At 41.0% G+C, this 21,851-nt stretch overlaps 1 protein-coding gene across 2 annotated transcripts in view; it reads left to right on the plus strand.

Moving 5' to 3' along the window:
• Positions 1–21,851, plus strand: part of cntn4 (contactin 4) — a 164,295-nt gene that overhangs the window by 42,543 nt on the left and 99,901 nt on the right. For both annotated transcript variants that reach the window (XM_047583884.1, XM_047583886.1), the window contains exon 3: positions 17,789–17,921. In XM_047583884.1, coding sequence (XP_047439840.1) covers positions 17,789–17,921 — 133 coding nt within the window. The remainder of the gene's footprint in view (positions 1–17,788; positions 17,922–21,851) is intronic.

The following is a 21,851-nucleotide window of genomic DNA, read 5'->3' on the forward strand; positions in this document are numbered from 1 at the left end:
TTTTGAGTTCATGAAGAGTTTGTGTGTGTGCATCCTGCTGTGTCATTGCTAGAGGGTACGGGGGTGTCTGGTCTGGTCTGGTCTAGGTGGGCGCTACATGTCTAAGTAACATCCACATGAATGAATATCAGTCCAAAAGTTTCCCAGCAGAACACTGAATTGTCACAAGATTGGTTTTAAATATTATTTAATTCTCCCGTCACTGGTTTTAATGTTGTGGCTGATCAGTGTAAATGCTTCACAAAGGAATTTACTTCACTGTCGTATTGGATTGTTTTACACTGTGTGTATTTTATACATTTTATGTGTATAGTTACTGTAGTTACTGTACTGTACAGTAGTGAATTCAGTGAATCATCTGTTAACAAGCTCATTTAAATCAACTCACTGACAAACTGAGACAAATATGAATTCTTTCAGCAGAAAATATGACTCCATCAGTTCCATGTGTTTTATTTCTTGCCTGAGTGAAGCTGACCAATGTCAATGTGACATTCACCACAAATCCAATTGTTCTCTGGAGCGCTTGTGGACATTTTACAGAGGATACTATTGAATTTTACATTTCTGCAAGTGCCTTATTGTGCTGCTCGTAGTTTCCCGTCTTTGATATATACATATATATATAAGGAGAGATATTTTTTCTGTTAAACATCACCACAGACAGGTAATCCATCACGGCTGACGACAACGCCAGTTTTCATTTGTCTCGGATTATTTTAGGGCCTTAAATGTTTAGAAGAAATTCCGAATAATCCTTGGCCCACAGCTGCACCGCCGTGCAGTCGCAATATAACCACGGCAGCAGCAGCGGCAGCAGCAGCCGAGAGACGCCGCTCTCTGTGATGGATGACACATCTCGGGGAAGAATCCTCAAATTAAGTTTAAAAAAAAAAAAAAAAAAAAAATGACTGAAACAAATTTAAGCCAATTACCCCGTGGAGGGTGAAATAAAAAAAAAAGTAAAATACTACACCTTCCTTCATTTTCAGACAAATATAATTGTCACCTTTGGATGTATCCGTCATAAGCCGGCAGGTTATATCAACATAACCATGAGAAGTAATTCCATTGCGTATGAAATGAGGTTGTGCTAACCTTCCTTCTGGTGCCGACTCTTCATTCTCACTGATAAACAAGCTCTTCAATCAATTCAGGGCTTTAATATTGTTGACTAACTAAAGGACGTGTGGCATCTGTCAAAGCAGCAGTAGTGCTCCTGGATGTTGCCATAACTGCTCTCCTGATGCGTCTCCATAATCATGGCCATTAGCCGTGAAGGGCATTCCTCATGTTGCCGTGCGTGTCAGATGGCCCTATGTGTCAAGGTCTCGTCTCGTAGCGCTGCCCCCATCTCTTCTGGCCATTTTACAGTGACAGGATGAACACTGACCTCGGTCCATTCCACTGGCTGAGCGGCCTGAGGCGAGTCCGTCGGTGCCAGGCCAGCTGAGCCGCGCCGCTAGCTAGGCGCCGTGGCCCCTTTTCGCCCCTGGGCCCGTGCACCCCCCCCCCCGCCAACTTCATTATGTCCTGATTAGACGCAGATTACTCCATGAGCTGCTTTCCATCATCTACTACCGCGTCTCCGCTGACAACCGGTCACATCTGAGCGAATCTCTACCTCGTGACTTGACCCCAGAACTTTCATCGTTTAAAACGCCGCTCTCTGGCATATTAAAACTTTCATTAGGGTTGAGAACCTCTTGATGACAGTATTAGCGAGAGCTCAGACGAATCCCATGGAATTGAAGCGCGTGTCTCACTAACCCGGAGCGGGCGTCTCTAGGTGCACTCACCTGCTCTTCCTCAGGAGGAGCAATTATGTCAAGATGAAGGAGGGGTGGATGAGGTGGCATCCCCAGACGGCCTCCGAGCCAAGCCCTTGCTAATTGGCAGTGTTAGGGATTCAGAGCAGATACAACAGAGAGCGCCCTCCTCCTCCCTCCTCCCTCCTCTCTCCTCTCTCCGCTGCCCCGGCATCTCTGCTTTTTGCTTTGTTTTGCTTTGTCAACTCTTGCCTTTTGATATGCATATCAACACATGTTTTATTCATGACCTTTTGGAGTAAAATCAGTCAAGATCACCTTGCCGTTGTTGTTTATCGGCGCTGGAGCTGTTCTCCGCGTGTTTGTGCGCTAAGGGTTGCCATTTCAAAGCTAATTCTGCGACGCCGCCTCACACTCATGCAGCCAAAAAGAAATGAATGATTTATGTGACCGTCACTCTGAGGGTGCAGGCGTATGTACATCCCCACATCGTTCTTTCAGCCTTAAGACGGACGGCCTGCAGGTTGTTTTTCTTTTTTTTCTTTTAACGAGACAGTGATGCTAATTGAGTGGCTGAAAAAGAACAACTTCTTGGCACAGGTAGGAGAGGAGAGGCTCAGCCGAAGGGGTTCACTAGCCGAGTCCCAAAGGGCTCATAACGCTGTGCATGCACCTTTTACACCAGAGCAGAGGCTTCCTGTTCTAAATATGTGAACTTTAATTTTATTAAAATAACTTGCTGTATGTCAGTATTTATTAACTTTTAGGATCCCACCGTGGTTGATGCAAGCCAGTCCAAAATTTGACAGATTTCTAGATGCATGCTTCAGTCTCATGCAGCCTATTGGTGCAATAAGTGTAATTTATTAAGTGTGGTTTATACCTCTCACACCCCGAACCTCCTCAGTTAACTTTTCCTCAATGTGTTTCATCTTTACTGATGAAATTTGATGTAATTCCCCCTTGGGATTAATAAAGTAATTCTGATCCAAAATAGTCTATTTGAAAATTGCGGAAATGGAGAAGCAGTTGGTAGGGATGTCCGATTCCACCGATTTCCTTTCTGATCCAATGTTGAGTGTTTGCGATACCGATCTGATACTGATACTTTGTGTAAATACACCCTAATGTGTCTGGTAAACCTAAAAAAAGTATTGTATTTCAAACCAAGACCTCAGAGTAAAGTATTTATTTATTTTAAACTCTGAAGTATATTGAGGTAGTGGCCTCATTTACTATGTTGTCGAGCTGATACAACAACAGAAAAACCAAACAGAAATATGTGACAATGCTGACCAGTCACAGCTCTTGTTGTCTGCGTGACGCGTAGTCACATTTCTGGGGAGGTGCATGTCAGGCTACGGCATCAGGGTCCTGTGTTGGTTCTGGGATGACGACGTAGCAACGCACAGTGATGTAAACCCCAAAACTGTGAAGGAGATACAATTTTTATCCCATGAACAGCATCGGTGTCCACGTTGGGGGTTGCAACCTTCAATTCAGCACTACAAATTTCCACATAAGTACACACAGTAAAGGAGCAAAGTAGTGTCTGCAGAGGGAGGACGTAGCATTAGGACGGGCAAACCTTTTGGCATATTTTGCAATGACAACCATAAACCCCCTCAACCTATGAAGCCCGTACAGCTATGACAATAATCCACAACCTTCCCCTTCCGTGTACACTATGACAGGTCTCGCTAATTTGGACTGGAGGGTTACTGCACATGTTTCGCCCGGGGCCCCCCAGCACTGGGAGGAGGTCTGTCAATGTCAAATGCTTTGGGTAAACAAAGCAATTGACATTGACATGGGAGACTGCTGTTCATTTGCAATTCCGCTCTGTCAGTTCTTTCGCTAGCTTTAGGTATTTTAACCATGACGCCATGAGTCCAGTCTGACATTATGGAAAAGACCCTGAGAGGTCACTGTTATTTATTGTCTGTATGGTGAAAGGGTTAGAATAAGATTAGCTCAGCTGGGCAAAGATAAGAAAACCCAACCGAATCCTTTAAAGCTCACAAATATACAGTATATCCCACTTTATAGCCTATGCCATCAACTGTTAAGTGTCAGTATTTCACATAGATGTATTTCCATATTGTTTTTGTATTCTGTGTTTGTATATTTCAAAAAATCATCCTGCTAACTGACAGTTGATGAGAGCTTGGGTTCAGACTTCAACTGGAATCTGGAACTGCATCAGGAAATTACTACTTTTTACGGCTGGGTTTTTTATAAAGTCTTGAATTAATAAAATAATCCTTTGAAAGACTGAATGTTCTGAATTCAGAAAGTATGACAACAGACAAGAGCTGTAAAAGAAATCTTGTTTGACCTGCGGGATAAAATGATGCAAAGCGTTGCCTCACTTTTCTTTAACTAGATGGAGCACCGTATTTTTATCAGTGCATGGCCGATTTACAGCTAAAAGCCGTTGCTAGCGGTGTTAGCTAACGGCTAATCGGTGTTAGCTCCTTAAGCTAACATTACCGAGAGGAAAAAAACACATCTCTGCTTAACCTAAGCCATTTGCTTGACATTAATTTTGAATCAAGTATTTTAAAACAGCTCGCTAACATTAGTTTTGCATAAAAAGTCTTTTGAAGACACTTTGCTATTGTTAATTCCAAATTACACCAAGAGTCTCCAGTTATTTTACTGATTCATTACTATGACATTATAAAACCAGAAAGACTGAAGTAATTAACCAACTATATCACTAAGATTAACTGTATTCTTACCTTTAAGTCCAGTCTCTCACTTATGAGGAGCTGCTTGGTTGATGGGATTTATTGAGCCACTTACATGTAGCATGTTAATGAAAAAAATCAAAATGACTATTTTGAACAAATACAGATGAATTCATGATACAATATACATTCATGTCAAGAGACAAACTTCTTTTTTATTGTTATTATCACTGTCATAATTATGTTAAAATTCTTAGATTGACTTTTTTTCAGTGTAGGTTAAAAGTGCTTAAAAATCTACTTTAAAAACTGCGTTAATGGAAGTCTTCAACTAAGATTCGGTTGTTTGTGTAGTTTTTAGGGTATTGAGGAGAATCTTTAAGGTTGAATTCATTTAGCCATTCACAGGTGGCAGATTTCCATCATTTCATATCAGACCCTCGGAGGTGACGTCTCTCCTTGTTGTCTCAGGCCAGCTGTAGCTGCCTGGATGCCATGCAGGTGTTGCATCATACGCGCTAAGGCTTGTATACTCATTTGTGAGTTCACTGGGGAATCCGGTCACACCAGTGAGCGCTGCGACCGCGCGTACGTCTGAGTGGAAAAAAACACATCAGCCCAATTATCCTGTTCAGACACATTGTCATTAGAGAGCGAAGGGATGAGAAAATATGATTTATTTCTGTCTCGCCTCCCCTCCCTCCCCTTCGTCGCGTACAGTATTGCTGGTGCAGAGTGTTTGCTCGTTACGCTGAGTGGCTCCGTGTTTGCGCCGCAGACTGTGCAGTAAGCTTAAAATGGCCACATTAGAGTGCCACGCTGTTCACAAAGCATGCACAATAAATTTACAGCATGCCTAATAGTGTTGGCAGAAGAGCACCGGTGGTGGGCAAAACAAACAAAAAGTCTGCTCAGACGCAGTCATTTCATAGTGTATTGTGTTCCACAGCACAAACAGTGCTTACAGGGATTACGAGGGAAACCATGAGTCAGGAGTTTATTCTGATTGGATTCATCTTCCTGCAGGAATAAAACATCCATCCTTTTTTTTCCCATGTAATGCTATAATTCTAAACACATATTTCTAAAGATAAAAAGGCGCTAATCATGTTGCACTAATAGAATAATTGTGTGTTTTTTCTCTCCTTCCTCTGCCAAAATATTAAGACCAGATTCTTTGTGCCACGTTTTGTTCTGTACCTGCTAACCTGAGCGTTAAGAAGTGCTGCTGACTATTTCACATTTCACACATGATGGACTCTTTACACGTATGTCCTCACATCGCTTTGTTCGTGCAGTGTCTCTCTAGGTCAGAGGTGTCAAACATTAGGTCAGGGGGCCAAAATCAGCCCACCAGAGGGTCTGATGTGGCCCGTGGGATGAATTTTACAAAGTGCAAAAATTATTAACTGCATTTTTTCAATAAAATCAGATGCTATTGATTCACACAGTCTTATTAAGGACATAACACAACACTGAGATCCAGAACTAAACAGAAACCGCACTGGAGTTTCTTAAGATGCTATTGTGTTACTGGGCCGACCCCATTCAAGATCAGATGAGGCTGTGTGTGGCCTCTGAACTGAAATGAGCCAGTTGTTAATCTTCGTCATTATGATCAGCTTAAATAGGAGCAAGTTAGCAGCGTAAATATCTCCCCTTCCAGCTCTAAGAAGATGGCCGCTGATACCATGTGAATAGCTGTTTGATTGTGGCATTGTTGGATGACATTAAAACCTGCGCCATCCCTCAGTGGATTAGTTTCAAAGACATGGTCGCTACACACACACACACACACACACACACACACACACACACACACGCACACTTGTCTGCAGCAGGTTGTTTTACAGGTCGATAGGTCAAAGACTACAAAAGAGACACTTTGAATGGCCCAGATGAAGAGTGTTTACTGTGCCAGTAAATCAAGGCTTCATGTGTGTCCAGACATTTTGTTTTAAATGCCAATGAAAAATTATGTCAATTATTAATATAGTGGTTCGGCTTTGTGTTCTTTCCTGCTGTTTCTGGCTGCTCGTTACAGCTTGTTAGGTTTTAGTGTATTGTAGATGTTTAAAGTTTCACATTCACTTGTCTGATGTTTTTTCTTAATTCTTTCCCAAATTCATTTTTGCTTCAGTGCTTGTAATTTCTATTTGTAAGTTGTTCACAGCTGATAAATATTCCACATTAAACGTTAAATTTACGATTTAATTTCAGTTGTTCAAGGGATAGAGTTGTTTGCTTTTGTTTGCAGTTACAGGGGTCAACGGTGGGTCGAAACGATTTTGATCCAACTTGGCGAGCTAATATCCAAAAACATTATACTGCTGGACTTGTAGAGTGTCTTGAAGACGTTTCATCCAAGTAGCTTCTTCAGTTCTAAGGGACTGGTGGGGAGTTGAGTTTTAAGTAGGAACATCTGTGGGTGTAGACTTTAACTGGACAGCTCATGCCTCCAAGCGAGAAGGTCCAGGTGGAGTTTGCATGTTCTCCCTGTGTTAGCATTGTGAAAGGCTGGCGACCTGTCCAGGGTGTACCCCGCCCTATCGCCCGATGCAAGCTGGGATAGGCTCCAGCAACCCCCATGACCCTAGTGACGATATGTGATATGGAAGATGAGATGAGATGAGGTCAGGGGAGGTGGACTGAGATATAATCTGCCATCAATTAATGCCCTAGCATTGTTAGCTTTGTTATTACGTCCACTTTTCCATATTAACCACACCCACTTCCAATTTTTGACTAATGGCACAATAGTTGTCGGATACCACATGAGTGAAAACGTTCTACTCGGTTGATGTGTCGAGAACAAGCTGCGAGAACAGAATGCAGTCAATTTGACTGCAGCTACGAGAATGAATTTCTCAATTCTTGGTGATGTAACAGTTTTAAGAAGTAAAGAAACTACATGGATTAAAGGCGAAACATCTTGCTTTTCTTTATCATGCATGCATATACAGTACCATGACCTGGATGACTGAGAATCTTCACAGACGTTTTGCTAATTACTTATATTTATTAGGTCCTTGACATTTATGATCTAACAGATTTTCTCTCACATTGAATTCTGTAATGTTTTCTTTACTGTGTCAGTGAGAAAACTTAGATAAATATTATAACTCTTCAAAGGCTAAGAGTTAAGACACAATTTTCTCTCTATTATCTAATCTGAAGGTGTGCAAAAGTGTAGAGCATAGCAAACAATCTCAAGAAAGTGAAGGGCACCTACAAAAATAAAACCACCAAAATAAACACAGCCATGATACATTCAAATGAGAGACAGGATCCTGAGAGTGTCTCAGAGGATGGTGAATATCAAAGACTTTACCTGCATGTGTAGGTATCTTTCGGGCCATTTAAGATTTCAAAATTGTCATCGAAACGTAGGCAACAGTCAATTTCCTTCGTGCTGGGGGGTCAGGGGCAGCGATCGGGTGCTTGGGGCTGTGTTGTTTCTCCCACAGATTCACATGTAGATAAGGTTGTAACAGTGAGAAGAGGAGCAGCTCGTTGCAGGAGGAAGGAAGCCTGCTGGGAGGCTCGGTAGAGGTACCTGGATTTTAAGATTTTGGCGATGACCTACTTCTCTTGTGTTCGGCGAGGCCTCTGTACACGAGGAAATGCTAAACAGAAGCTGGATGAGAGGCAACTTTTAAGAGCTTTTCTTCATGTTGAAATGTAACGAAGTGTGGTTGGCCTAAATCTATTGCAAAATCAAACCTCGGGACTTGGACTGTGGTCACAACCCAACGTGACATGGTCTCAAATAAAGGATTGGAAGCTCGGTGGCATATACCCTAATGAGGCATAACATTATGACCACCTTCCTAATATAGTGTAGGTCTCCCTTGTGCCTCCAAAGCAGTTGTAACTCATCAGAGAATGGACATGGGTCTTCTGAGGGTGTCCTGTGGTGTCTGGAAACAGAGTGTTGCTAGGGGAGGGACCTCTGAGGATCATCCCACAGATACTTGATCAGTTTGGGATCTGGTGAATCTGGAGGCCAGGTCAACACCTTGTGCTGTTCTTTGTCGTTGCTATGGGGTGGGGGTGTCTGGTCTGGTCTAGTTAGGTGCTACATGTCGTAACATCCACACCAATGAATGCCAGGTCCAGTTTCCCATCAGAACACTGAATTGTCTCAAGATGTTATTCACTTCTCCTGTCAGTGGTTTTAATGTAGTGGCTGATCGGTGTGTCCTGGGTGATGCAATCACAAGTAGACTGTTTTCAGTACGCGTGTCTCCTCGCAGGAAACATGCACAATAACATTACTGCTCTTCCAGTAAAATAAAAATATACTGACAGCTGAGATGAAGAAAAGAGAAATGAAGAACAAGTACACAAGATTACATTATATTTTAATTAGAAACTAACTAATGAAGTTATCACTGTTGTCCCACACAACTCTCGCATTTTCCACATGCTCATCTAGATCTTGCAGATGTTTGAAGCTGCAGGAGTAGATTAACAATTGGCCAATTAGGAATAAAGACGTGACTCTAATACAAGCATTCTTATATATGAGTCGGCAAGTAAAAGTCACAGTTGCGATTCGAAGAAATACCGTCATTTAAGTTACTAATTTGCACACATCGACACACTGATACTAATGAAACCACCTGGAAGTGGTATTTTGGAAAAAATGGAAATATGCTGTGCGTCGTCAGATGTTTAATCAAACTCCAGGTGTTACCTCTCTTGCACAGTATTGCCTTCGAGGAGTTGTAGGTTGTAGGATGCAGAGTCTGCATCTTTTGAGGTGAAGTCCCACTGTACAAATTTTCATTTAAGGTCTTGGAGGAAAGAAATAGAGCTAAGGGGATGGTAATTAAAAAATCAGTGGCACTGATCTGGTTACCACCGTTTGCACCAGTGCCATTGTGGTGCCTGGTATCGGTACCTAACCCGACTCAGTTCACCACCGATGCGTTTTAATGCCAGCTGTGAAGAAGGGCAGGACTTGATTGGTGAACTGAAACCAGTTATTAAAGAAGGAAAAAATTAAGCTCTGCCATTTTACTAATATGATTATTTTTATCAACGTTACTATGGTAACGACTATAATCACTGGAACAGGTCTCAAATCGGATTTAGCTCCCACAGCTGCTCCTGGTGCATCTCCTCTCCTTTCCCCCGCTCTCGTGTCCTTGTTTCTGGAACAACTTTTTAATCCAGTGCAAGAGGTTAAAGGAAAATAAAAGTAAACTAATAAGTTACACTAATTCCCTCTTTTTTTGGACTTCCTGTCCCTCTGTTCACTCCAAAGTTAGTACAGTAAAGATGGTTTACTCTCAGATTTCAAAGTTGCACTCAGAGCATTTTGGAGATTAATTCTCAGCCAGGTTCTCTGGTTCCTCTGGGACGTATTGATAATGCTGCGAAATTTCAGCCTTTTGAACCCGAGTGCGTCCAGGCCTTTACTCCAGCGCGCAAGGAGTACAGATCGATCCGTTTAGAAATCATTACAAAATTAAACAAACAAAACAAAAGGCCTCATTATGTGGCTCATCTGAGGTGCTAATTTCCTCAGTAGATTTCTCATTATTTTCATTAACATTTTAAAGCAACTTGATTTAAGTTTTAACTGCACAGTTTCAAATAGTTTTACAATTTTTATGTCACATTAAAGAAGTAAATCTCTTTTTCTTATTTAAATGCAAGTCACACGTTTCAGTGTTTCATTATTTTAAGGTCATGAATCAAACACTATCTTCGGTGTTTGTGTTTTGTTTGTTACACATTGAAGAACACACAGCACAACGGAGCAAGAACACGACTCGGTATGAAGACAGAGTGAAAACCAGTGTAACGCCTGATGTTTACTCAACTCAGGATGCATTGGATTTGCCATATAAGCACAATAGACAGGATGGAGATGTGTGTGCAGATGGTTCCTCTGATGTTTTCACATGAAATGGCTGCGCTGATATACGAGTAGTGGAGATAAAGTGAGTGATGTATGATTTCTGTCATCTTTATCAGATGGCACCAAGCATATTTACTTTGGATTTTGGCAAACACAGATTAATGGAGCCGCCGTAGCCTGTTGACGACGTTATCTTCTTTTTTTATGAAATGATTTTTATACGTTTCTTCATTTTGCAACACCCTTTCTGTCGTGTTTGCTGGATAATACAGAGAAACTTTTAAAATGTACCTCTGCCCTTTTCTACCTTTTGCAAAGGTTAAAATGATTCTGATAATTGTGGGCGAGAGTCGATATGCAACATGGTTTGTTGAGTGCCCTCAGAGCCGAGCCCTAGGCGAAATTATGGTGTGATGCCTCCAGCCCCACCAATAAGCTATTGCACGAAATGTACTGTTGAAATTTCAGTGTATTATACATCATGTAGCATTGTTCTACAGCACACATGAGCAAATACAAATCCATGTTACATACAACAAAATACCAAAAAATAAAAACAGTATTAACCCTTCAACATTCCTCTGGGTCATATATGGGACAGCAGTATGTTTTGAACCAGTCAGAACTCTGTGAACGAGTTGTGTTTGAGTAAATGCTGCATGATGAAATATGTCATTTTCTTCTGATTTCATTGATAAAAACCATTATAGGATTCAAACAACACATTTTTTCAAAAAAAATAAAAATAAATAAATAAATAAATGAAGCGAACCCGACAACTTCTTATTTTTTAAACTGTGTGCCAACTTTGATTGCTCAAGAAAAACACCACTTAGAGTGTTTCTGACTTTTGTGTTAGAAACCTTAGAGTATTGGCTTTCAATAGAGACCAAGACCCTGTATTGGCTCCAAAATGTTCATGCATTCAGTTTACTTTCCTAAATAGGCGTTTTTTTTTGTTTGTTTTTGCAAAAAGGGTGGAATGATAAGAGGTAAAAAAAAACAAGTGGCACAGTTCAATTTCAATCCAACTTCACTTTATTTCACACTTAGATATCAAACGACAAAAACATATAACGGCAATAGCAATAAACAATAATCAGAAAGGTATGCATGTGACGTCACAGCCATGGAAGTGTCCGTGGAGACTGGAACTGGAGTCCAACCAGAGAGACCTGGTGTTGTGGTTCACATTTAGTGTCAGGTAATATTTTAATTCATGCTGTATTTTCTGGTGAAGTCATATCTTAAGTTACGTTCTGGAGAGCTGTCAGATAAAATTGCGCACACTGAATTTATGTAATAATACACCAGTAATTTCACTTTTTTTTCTGCAGGGATACATTCAACGCAATATTTACATATCAAGTATTTTAATATAACCATAGCCTAAATGTTACTTTAAAATTATTCCCTCTCATGTGATAATCCTTACATCTATACATTTCCTCCTTCACTCGGCAATTACTGCGGAAGATCTTCAGGCACTCAAAAGCATTTGTCCAGGGGCTGCTTTCTTCACATCCTTTCTGTGGCCCGGAGCCACAATCATCTTCTTCTCTTGGCAAAATGAAGATATCGCCTCGGGATGTTAAAGAGTTTCCATCCATCCTTTTGCGGATTCGTGCATGTTTACAGCACAACAGCTCCTTGTCATTTTCTTTCTCCGCTGACTACGCTGGTAAACAAATAAGAAACGTACCCACTTCTGCCCCCTGGCTGCGCGCGCATATGTGCGATGACGTTGCGCAGAAAACTACCGGTAACTCGCCGGCTAACGTTTGTTAGCTCGTCTGCTAGCACTTACCTGTTGCTCCTAACTCTCGTCGGTGCGTCTGTTAATGCTGTCAAGCAGCAAAGTAAAGAGACAATCCAAGAACGATGAGTTTCCCTTGTAATGTCACCAAAAGCACATTTGTTTATTAGTTTAATTTTGGCGTAGAACACCTGTTGCGATACCGGGTACCAGAGCCGTTTTGTGCCTGTGTCCCACCGAACACAGAGAAAGGTGAGCATGATTGTTGGTTTTAATTCACTATTTTGTTTTGTTTGTTTTTGTTGAGTTGGTTCATTATTGTATTATAGAATGCAGACGTTAAAACGGACATTTACAAGAAGCAGTTTAATTAAGATGCGCAGTGTTGCATATTGTTTTGTGTCATGGTAACTTTGAATGACAACTGTATTATAGCTGATGATATTTCTGTTGACAGCTCAGGTTTTTTGTTTGTTTTGTTTGTTTGTTTTTGTTCTTTTGGATTTTTTTTTTTGTTTCGCCTGTTCCAGTGAAGTGAAGTGGAAAACTGTCAGAGAAACTAAAATTTGAAATTGAAACAAAGAATTCAGGTTATTAATTAGGGTGCACCCAAATTAGAATATTTAGCTAAATTAGATAATCAACTGATATTATTGTATATAATATCTGTTTAATTGTTTTGTTTTGTCAGATAATCTTGTTTTAACGTATTTATTTATTTATATATTTGTTTTTCTACTTATCTGTTTATTCTATTCTATTAGATTAATTTTCTTTTCTAACTAAAGCCCGCATTACTTTTATATTTTAACCGTTAGCTCCTGAGTCTCATTCTCACATTCCACACTGCTCCGATAGTCGAACCTATCTGATCTACTAATCCACAAGTCCTGGTGTTGTGAAGTCCCTCATAAGTAGGGCCGACTCTGAGTGCCTCACCGTACTGTATGTAGCATCTCGGCCGCCGTGTCACCGTCGCTGCAGATGGTTCTCTGTTGGCTGTTGGAAATAAATAAGTGTTATTTAATTTTTCTGCATTTGCGAGGATGCAGATGGGCTGTTTGCAACCAAAAGTAGTTTGCAAGGGAAGATCCGTGTCCTTGAGCGACCTGAGTAATTACTAAAGGATAATCAGGACACGGCTAACTGATGCCAGAAATAATTATACGGGAGAAAAACTGAGCCAGCGTGGTTGTTGTATTGTCTTTTTTTGTTTTTTTGTGTGCTTGTATGTGTTTGTGGGGGGGGTGGGGGTTGTTGGTTAAAGGCTGGAAGGAATTTCTGGGCAAAACTAAGTGGCAATCTGCTCTCAATACACTGAGCTGTTGTAAGTGGTGATTAAAAAAACATCAATAAATAAATCATAGGAGTCTGTTCAGAATTCAAAAGTGCATTGTGTTGGTCACGGTGTGCGAAGACATCAGCGTCTCAGTCGCAGGTTTTTGCTCCCTGTTGTTTTGACTGGAAACATGCTTTTCTAATATCTCGCTCTCCAGACTTTCATGTTTATCCGAGGTGATACCTTCACATTTCCAGATTTGCATAAAAAACAAAAAAAAACAACAGTTTACGAGACACTAGAAATTGGGGTGAAGTCTGAATGCTTCCGGCAGGATCGGCTGCGTACTTCCACACTCTGAAGAAAGAAAAGAAAAGAGCAGTTCTTTGAATAATGCATCACTAAGCGTGTCATTCTGTAGAACCGCACACAGACGTCTCACTGTTCTCACAACACTACGCCGAAGCTTCCTGTTGCTCCAAACTGTGTGTGTGTGCAGTCTGGAGTACACAAAAGATATTTTTCATCCATTCATGAAGGTATTCATAAATTGAAGAGCACCATAGGGATGTTTTACATACCGATTGAGCCATAACATTATGACCATTGACAGGAGAAGTGAATCACATGGAGCATCTGGTGACAGTTCAGTGTTCTGATGGGAAACGTTAGACCCGGGAGTCATTTGTGTGGATGTTATGTGGACACGTAGCACCACCAGAGACCAGATCAGACACTGATGTTATTGCACATTGTTATTTCCTCCTCCATATCATTCCATATCACTCTAACCCCACAAACTGGAATGCGCATCCTTTTCAGTGCAGTACGGAGAGTGGGGTTGTTTTGAATTTGAGTTTCCCTCTTAAATCATATGTGTTGTCACTTTTCTTTAAAAAAATCATGTGATTCCAGGTCATTGCAAGCTTTAAATAAAATTTGTGTAGTTTGAAAATGAGTCTCAGGGTGCGTGGCTTTAAAAACAAGTGATTTGTACTGCCGATGCTCAGTGTTGTGTACGATCCATATTGCTCTTTTTTGTAGCGTGCCAATCCTGCATAAAGTGCTTTTATAAGTATTTCCCCAAACTTCCACGCAGCATGACAGAAAGGGGGCAATAAATGCACAGTACTTACAAGTATATTAAGTTTTCTGATCTATAACACGTCTTGTTTTCCCCATTATTCCAACGGTTCTGGAGATCTGGGAGCATATATATTTAATGTGGGGTTTTCCAGCAGAGCTTGTGTTCAATAAAAATGCCCTCCCTTTAACTTGATAAGATCATTAGATGTGGAGAAAAGACGTGGAGGAGAGTGAAACTTGGTGGCAATCCCGTTTGTTTGGAAATAAAATCCTCTCATAAAGTCTTCAGACCTCACAGGATTCCTAAAACATCCCCTTCAACCTTCCTGCTAAGTTTGAGCTGGTGCACTTTCAGTAAAACTTTTAGGATTTCACCGTGCTGGAGGTCTGTGTCTGTCGTATCCACTTTAAATCTAATGTTACCAGCTGTCCGGTACGTCATTATACGACCTCCTCCACCTCTCACATCTTAGGGTCATGTAAGAGTAGTAACTTCCTGGTGAAGCATCGGCTCCACGAGGACACACTCTGATCCACCTAGACAGGCATGGATACTTAATAAGGAAGTGGGAAGGGCCACGAAATTACACTTGACTTCCCGTTAATATATTAATGTCATCATCTGGCTGTGAGTCCTTCGTACTTTTAGGCGATGACTCAACTCTGTGCAGAGCTCATTATCCACATCACACTCAGGAGAGCGGTCGCTTCTCGAGTTCCGCTGGAGGCTGAGCCCTTATCTGTGACTTTCTGTCTTCTCTGTAACTAAAACATAGATTTAGGCTCCTCTTACACGATTGTGTTACGTCATTAACTCGAGCATTTGAGGATTGCTTTTCTAAACTTGACAGCGTTCTGTAATAGGCCGCGAATATCTGACACGATTCACTTTTATTACAGCCGAAGGTTCGGACTTTTGTTTGCAGCATTGAAACTTTTCGTGGACGTGTGGTTTTCTGTGCAGTTTCAGGAACAGTGTGAAGACACTTGAGATATTATTTATAATTGTTTTGAATTTTGAATGTTTTGTTTGGTTTTCCTTGCGCTTCCTGCTTTATTCTGAAAGCGTGTTTCTTGTGGGATTTAAGTTTTACTTCCTGTCTTTTCTGTCGGTTCCTGCCTCTTTCCCTTTGTCCATGTCTCTGATGTTACTCCTTTTTGTCCTACCTTGCGTTTCCTCGTGTTCCTTCTCATCTTGGGTTTTTGTAGTTTCAGATTCCTCGCCTTTCCTGCTTGAGTCGTGTTTTCATTTAAAATCGTCCTGCATTTGGGTCCGACCCCACCAGAAAAAAATCCCCTTAATGAAGATATATCCGAATCTACACCCCACGTCCCACCGGTGACTAATTCAACCTTGCAGTATAGAATAATGTTGGACTGGTATCATGTGTGGAATGAAGAAAAAATACATTCTGAAACAAAAGGCAGCAACAGAAAACACAGCGACCCGTAACACCATGACAGGTAGCTAATATTTTTAGCAGCTATTGTTGAAGCTGTTGCTGCTAACAGGCGATTAACTTAAGCTGAGCTTGTTACCTGTTGTTAGTTCTTAAAATGGCTGCAGGTTAAAGCCAGACGGTGCAACCTGCTTCACAGTTACCTGTGTGTAGTTCTTCACGCTATTTGACTTGTTTGGGTAATATTAAGATGCTAATGCGACAGTCAACACAATTTGCGTTTCCATTACACTTTTTTTTGCAAAATAAAAGCAATATTTCTGAAATTTCGATTGCTCTTTGCATGTGCTTTGCTTCCAGTCTCATCTTGCGATATCCCATAATTCTTATAAAGTCTCGTTATGCGAGACTTCACTTCTAGGAAATGGACCTCAGATGAACTGGTCACATGACCCCCTGCATGTCAGGGGAAATGCCAAAAATGTGTTTCCATTGCACTTTTGCGCTCAACTGTTATATCGATACGTCCGAAAAACCACCTCATGAGAGTGTAAAAATGTTTTAGTGATATTTGAGAGTTTTTTAAATTTTTTTTTTAAATGTTGGTGTTTCCATTACTAGTTTTTCATTGCGATATTTGGGTTTTGCAGTGTCTGTTGTCTTGACTTAAGTGCTGGGTCATTCTCAGAAAGTCTGGTTCAGGTCTTCATAAGTCACCATGGCAACAACAACAATATCCCAGTAATATCAGAAAAAAATTTGCATTTTGTGCTTTAATGTATTTGGTGTATTTGGCTTCTGTGTTTGAGGCATTTAGTGAAGATATTTAATGGATACAGTTTTTGTATTAGCTCATGTTGCTGCACATTGCCTGTAACAGATACACACATATGCACGTATCCTGCATAGTTCCTACACTCTCATAAGCAACTATTGTAAAAACAACAATAATAATAGTAGTAAATTAAGTGGTGAAGTTATTAACAGATCATGGACTTCCACTTCCAGTTCTTTGATGCACGTTTTCAGCATGTGTGGAAGGCGTGATTAGGGCTCTCCTATTCCGCCTAGCAACGACAAATACTATTTCCTGATTGGCTGTGAGCCGCCTGCCTTAGCCTCATCTACTCATATATTACTAATCTCTTTTAAATTCTATGTGCGGCAAGTTTTATCATTTTTCAGCATGAGAAATGTCACGTGTGGTGTGAGAGCTTGTGACCTTATTGAAATGGACGTGAGACTTGAGAGCCCTGTGAATGCCACGAGTTTATTTTTCCCCCTTGTATCATTTATGCATTTACAGGCACATACTGTATACACAAACAACCATTCATTACACTGGACACACCACACTATAATTTCTCTCTCTTGCTGGCAGCCGTCCGCACCTTCGATGTAATCATTGGATGTTATACATCAATACAAAACACGCTCCACTGCAAAGACGTGTGAAGCGTGACTTTGGAAAACCCTGCGTGAGAAGCACTAATGGCTGCCTTTATGGATAACCAACACTTCTATTTAGTCATTTACAACGGAGATGTCTAACGACACCAAACCACCTGACTCATGTCGGTTCGGGCTCATAATCCTGACATCACTGGCCGCACAAACAAATAAATAAACGAGCGGATAAAAGCCGAGCTGACGGAAGTAAGTGCGGCTATTTTCCCAGACAGTTGCTCAACATAAATCAGGCTCGATATCTGATTACCAAGTAAATAGTTGGCGAAGACATGTCTCGCTTCAAATCAATCTTCTCTGTGCCACGGTGTCATGACAGGCTGTTTAAATTGATATGTTTTGTCTGCTTGTGGTTTTGTGCTGCTCAAAGGACTTAAAGCCGCATCCACCCGTTGGTAACCGCTGACTAATTGGCTGCTGGGCGAGCTTATTCTGAGCTGTCTTGTCTTTCCACGCCGTCCCACAGGGAGCAGTGTCCTGCAGAGTCCTGTCTTCACCAAGCAGCCTGGCAGCATCGTGTATCCTGTGGAGACCCTGGAGAAGAACAGGGAGGTGGTTTTCAGCTGTGAAGCCCAGGGAAGTCCCCCTCCCCTCTACCGGTGAGTGTCACTGTCCCTCCCCATCCATAATCCTTGCTTTTGTCCCGCTGACAGTCTCAACAGTGTTCACCTTTAGAGACGGTATTTCTGGGAAATATGAATATTTAAATTTAAACACTCTCCTTTTGTATTTTGGCAGCTCTTTGTGCCGGTAAGAGGCAAGTGTTTGAATCCTGAATCATACACAAAGCTGCATTTCCTTAGAGTGAAATACAGAGCAGTCCCTGTAAACTCTAGTTAACTGTTTAGCACATAGACTGTATGTAAATATGGACAATGCATCGGCACTGGCTTGTAAGCATCGGTTAAACTGGTCTAAGAGTGAAGTCATGTGATGCGTCGTTGTCAAAGCCCCGCCCACACTTCCTCCAGACTTTTCTTTTTAATTAATACTGTGCTCTGCTCTACCTCCACCAGTTACAAAGAAATATTGGATTATACACTGTAATTCACACTTATTTATTTATTCCAACTTTGAAAGTCCTTATTTGATGTTTTAGTTTGTCCAATAACATGGAGGGGGTGGAGCTTATGACCTATAGAGGGTACGAACAACGACCTAATCCCACCAGAAAGTATTTGCTGCGTATTTTAGGAGCTGAATTGTCGCCCAAAACGTCCAAAGACACACAAATGGGCCACACTGTTACACTGGACGACACGTTCCTTCATTTTAACAAACATGGTAGACTTTGTACCTCCTCGCCTGTCTGCAAATTTGGATATGGCCGCGCGTGTTGTTTCAGTAAACAATGGTATGGCGTCACGGGAGCTGTTGGCAGTCGTCCTGTCCTGTTGTTTATGTATGAGGATGTGTTCGAACGAAAACGCTTGCTTTGGGCTAAGACCCACAGACAAAGGCGGCGAAGACAGAACGTCCCTTAATATTCATCACACGAGAGAAATGTCCAGTCGATGTGGCTTTTATGTCCTGTAAGAAAAGGAACGTTCTCAGAGTCTTGGTGTCATTTTATGACGTGTATGTTTAGCTCTTAAGACCAGAACAAAGAAGTTCAAAGAGGCTAAGAATACACTCTAATTAGGGAATGTGCAGCTTTCTCATTCAAACTGACAATGAATATACAAAAAAATGAACTGTACAATAAAGATTAGTTATTGTTCTAAGACAATTTAGGCTTAAACAGTCCACATGACTCCTAAAACAAGAAACCAGCAGGTTCTTTATATGACAATTTTGTCTCTCTTCATATGTTCTTACAGTCCTAACATTTAGACTTAAGCAGGGTTTATACCTCTGGGACCTAGATGCAGGGACATACGCACATAGCTAGCGCCGGTATGAGCCATTTCTACTTGTAACTTGCCAGTTTGGTTCATTTTTGTTTCCACTTCCTGCTTCACTTTCAACAATGGCGACTGAAACTTTCACCGAAATGTCGCCCAAAGACGAGTCGTACCAATGCTTTATATCTCCGAACCTCTTCAGTTTATCTTTTCTCAATGTGTTGCATCTTTACTGATGCAAAACTATCCAAATGCAAATATGGAGAAGCAGCCGGAAATACTAAAAAAAGCGGAAACAGGCTACTAGCAAGTAATCACAGCTCTTGTGGTAACTATGGCGTCAAATTGAAGCAGAATATAAACCACGAAAGAGACTTATTAGACTTAGCTGCACAAGGAAACTGTTGCACATAAAAAACACTGTTGAAAACCAGCAGTAAAAAGAAAAATAGGTGTAAAACATTTGCATATGTAGAAGAAATAGAGACAGAAGAAATACACTAAAAATACTCTATATACATAGTTAGAAAGCAGAGAAATGTCCACATCCTGTAATATCAGGCTAGATTTGTTGTGACTGTCAGTTTCACGCTTCCATTCAGATTTTCTCTCACTTGTTTCTAGCTTTGGAAGGACTTGTACATCCTTGCCTGAGTTGATCAGGATCTTAAGAATGTTCTACGTGGGTTTTATTTTGTTGAGGATTTTCCCCTCCGTTGGAAGCATGTGTTGTCTCTCTGTGCCGTAGGAAACGCATGTTGAGCTCTGCAAGCCGCCGCTTCACACATCTTTTATCTGCTGCCGAGTTCAAAGAGCAGCAGTTTTTCCCCCTCTTTACTTCCTCCTCACATGGACCATTAGTCTATTGAAAGTGTGTTGTGTTGCAGCGTCTCTGGCAAGTAAAAAGTTCAAATCAATCATGTTTGCTCACTGAAATTGCCCGGGTGAGATGTGGAAGGATTGGTGCGTTTAATACTTGGGACTGAGCCAGCTTAAAGGATGACCTGATCAGCTGTTTCCTTCCAAGGTCGCCGTGCAGCCCTGTCAGAGCTATGTGGCCGTGTGTCGCAACAAGCGCACAAGAGCTAAACCGTGCTTAAAGTTCATTAATTGCATGTCGCACAGCAGGAAAATGTGACGGTTTGAGCTGCAGTGTTCTTGTCACCAGAAAAAGATGCGCCCTTCGTATCATTTGCATCGAATCTGGATGAAGGAAAACATGAGAAAATGAGTCGGTTGTGGAAGAAAAATCCAATCCCAGTCACTCAAGTAACTACCGAAAAAAAACAAATGCACCAATTTAGCAGTAATAATGACAAAGTTTGAAGAAATATACTTTTCTTCTTCCCTCCTTGCAAGAGTTAAATGACAACTGACAACCTCTGAAGGCTGCAGAAAAACATAACTCTGGAACACTATCTGATTAACTGGAAACTTCACCATTTGCTTTACAAACAGGATAAATCTCCAACGACCATAAAAAGAGAAATAACCTCACACTTCCAACCAGAGTGCTTGGCGAGATGTCAGTGACTGTTGTTGCAAATTTAATCCGTGTCAAGCTGTGCTCCGTGGAAAATTACTCGCCACAAATCAACCAAAGCGTTCTCGTAGACTCTCACATTAAGGCAGTTATTTTTTATTTCATTTTATTTTTTTTTTCAACTGCAGATGCTCCAATGCAATCTGAGTGTGTTCCAGGAAGGCTTCAGCCAGTTAGCTAATGATCAGGACATTGAAATGCAAGAGCATTGGCCGCGCTTTGACTGGCCAAGAACATGCCTGGACACGCTTGGCTTCACTTAAAAAAATAAATAACTAAATAAATAATTTGATTTCAATGTGTGTGTTAAGGGAAACGCTTGAATTATTATTATTTTTAAATTCATTGCACACTATCATCCCTGCTGCTTCTTATTCTAAATTTACTGCACCTGACATTACAGTAGATGATTATGGGGAAGTGATTTATTTATTTCTTATTCCATTGAATAATAAGGGAAGTGACACTCAGAACCTGCACGAGTCTCGTGCTCTGAAAAGACCATCTCATCAAACAGGAAGGAGCCTTTCAGGGGGTTTTAATTAGGGTTGAGCGTATCGATCTAAATATCGATAGTATCGATACCAAGACCAGTATCGGATTGATAACAGGGTGATGAGATCTTTTGTTCCAGTTTCTCTTCTATATGTCCAGCAAATGAATGAGCCAACATTTCCCTCTCTGAGCATGTTTTATATTTACTATCACACTGTTGCTTTTGTTTACTCATCTTCCTCAACTGACTTTGTTACTGACTTTATTTTCCATTGATATCGGCGATACTATCCCTCTATTTACTTGGTATCGGATTGATAACGAAATTCTCAGTATCGCCCACCCCAATGGACGGTGGAATAGCTCCTCAAAAGTGAAGCCCAAGCAAGTAGAGCGCCCTCTGGTGACTGGGGGCTGCAGTATAGGTCATAAGCTCCACCTCCTCCAAGTGTCAAAGTACACGTCAGATAATAATAACTCTTTCAAGGTTAGTTATGTCATTTTATGTAGTTAATATAATACTGATACATACTCAAGTGTCATTTTTCTGAGAAGTTTAGTTTTAGTTAGTTATTTAAATCTATAGAAACATCTTGATGACTTAAAGTTGCCCTGCCAACCGTTCTGTGAGGTGGCCCCATGGGACC

Source organism: Mugil cephalus, chromosome 4 (genome assembly GCF_022458985.1).
Source record: "Mugil cephalus isolate CIBA_MC_2020 chromosome 4, CIBA_Mcephalus_1.1, whole genome shotgun sequence".
Taxonomy (NCBI): domain Eukaryota; kingdom Metazoa; phylum Chordata; class Actinopteri; order Mugiliformes; family Mugilidae; genus Mugil; species Mugil cephalus.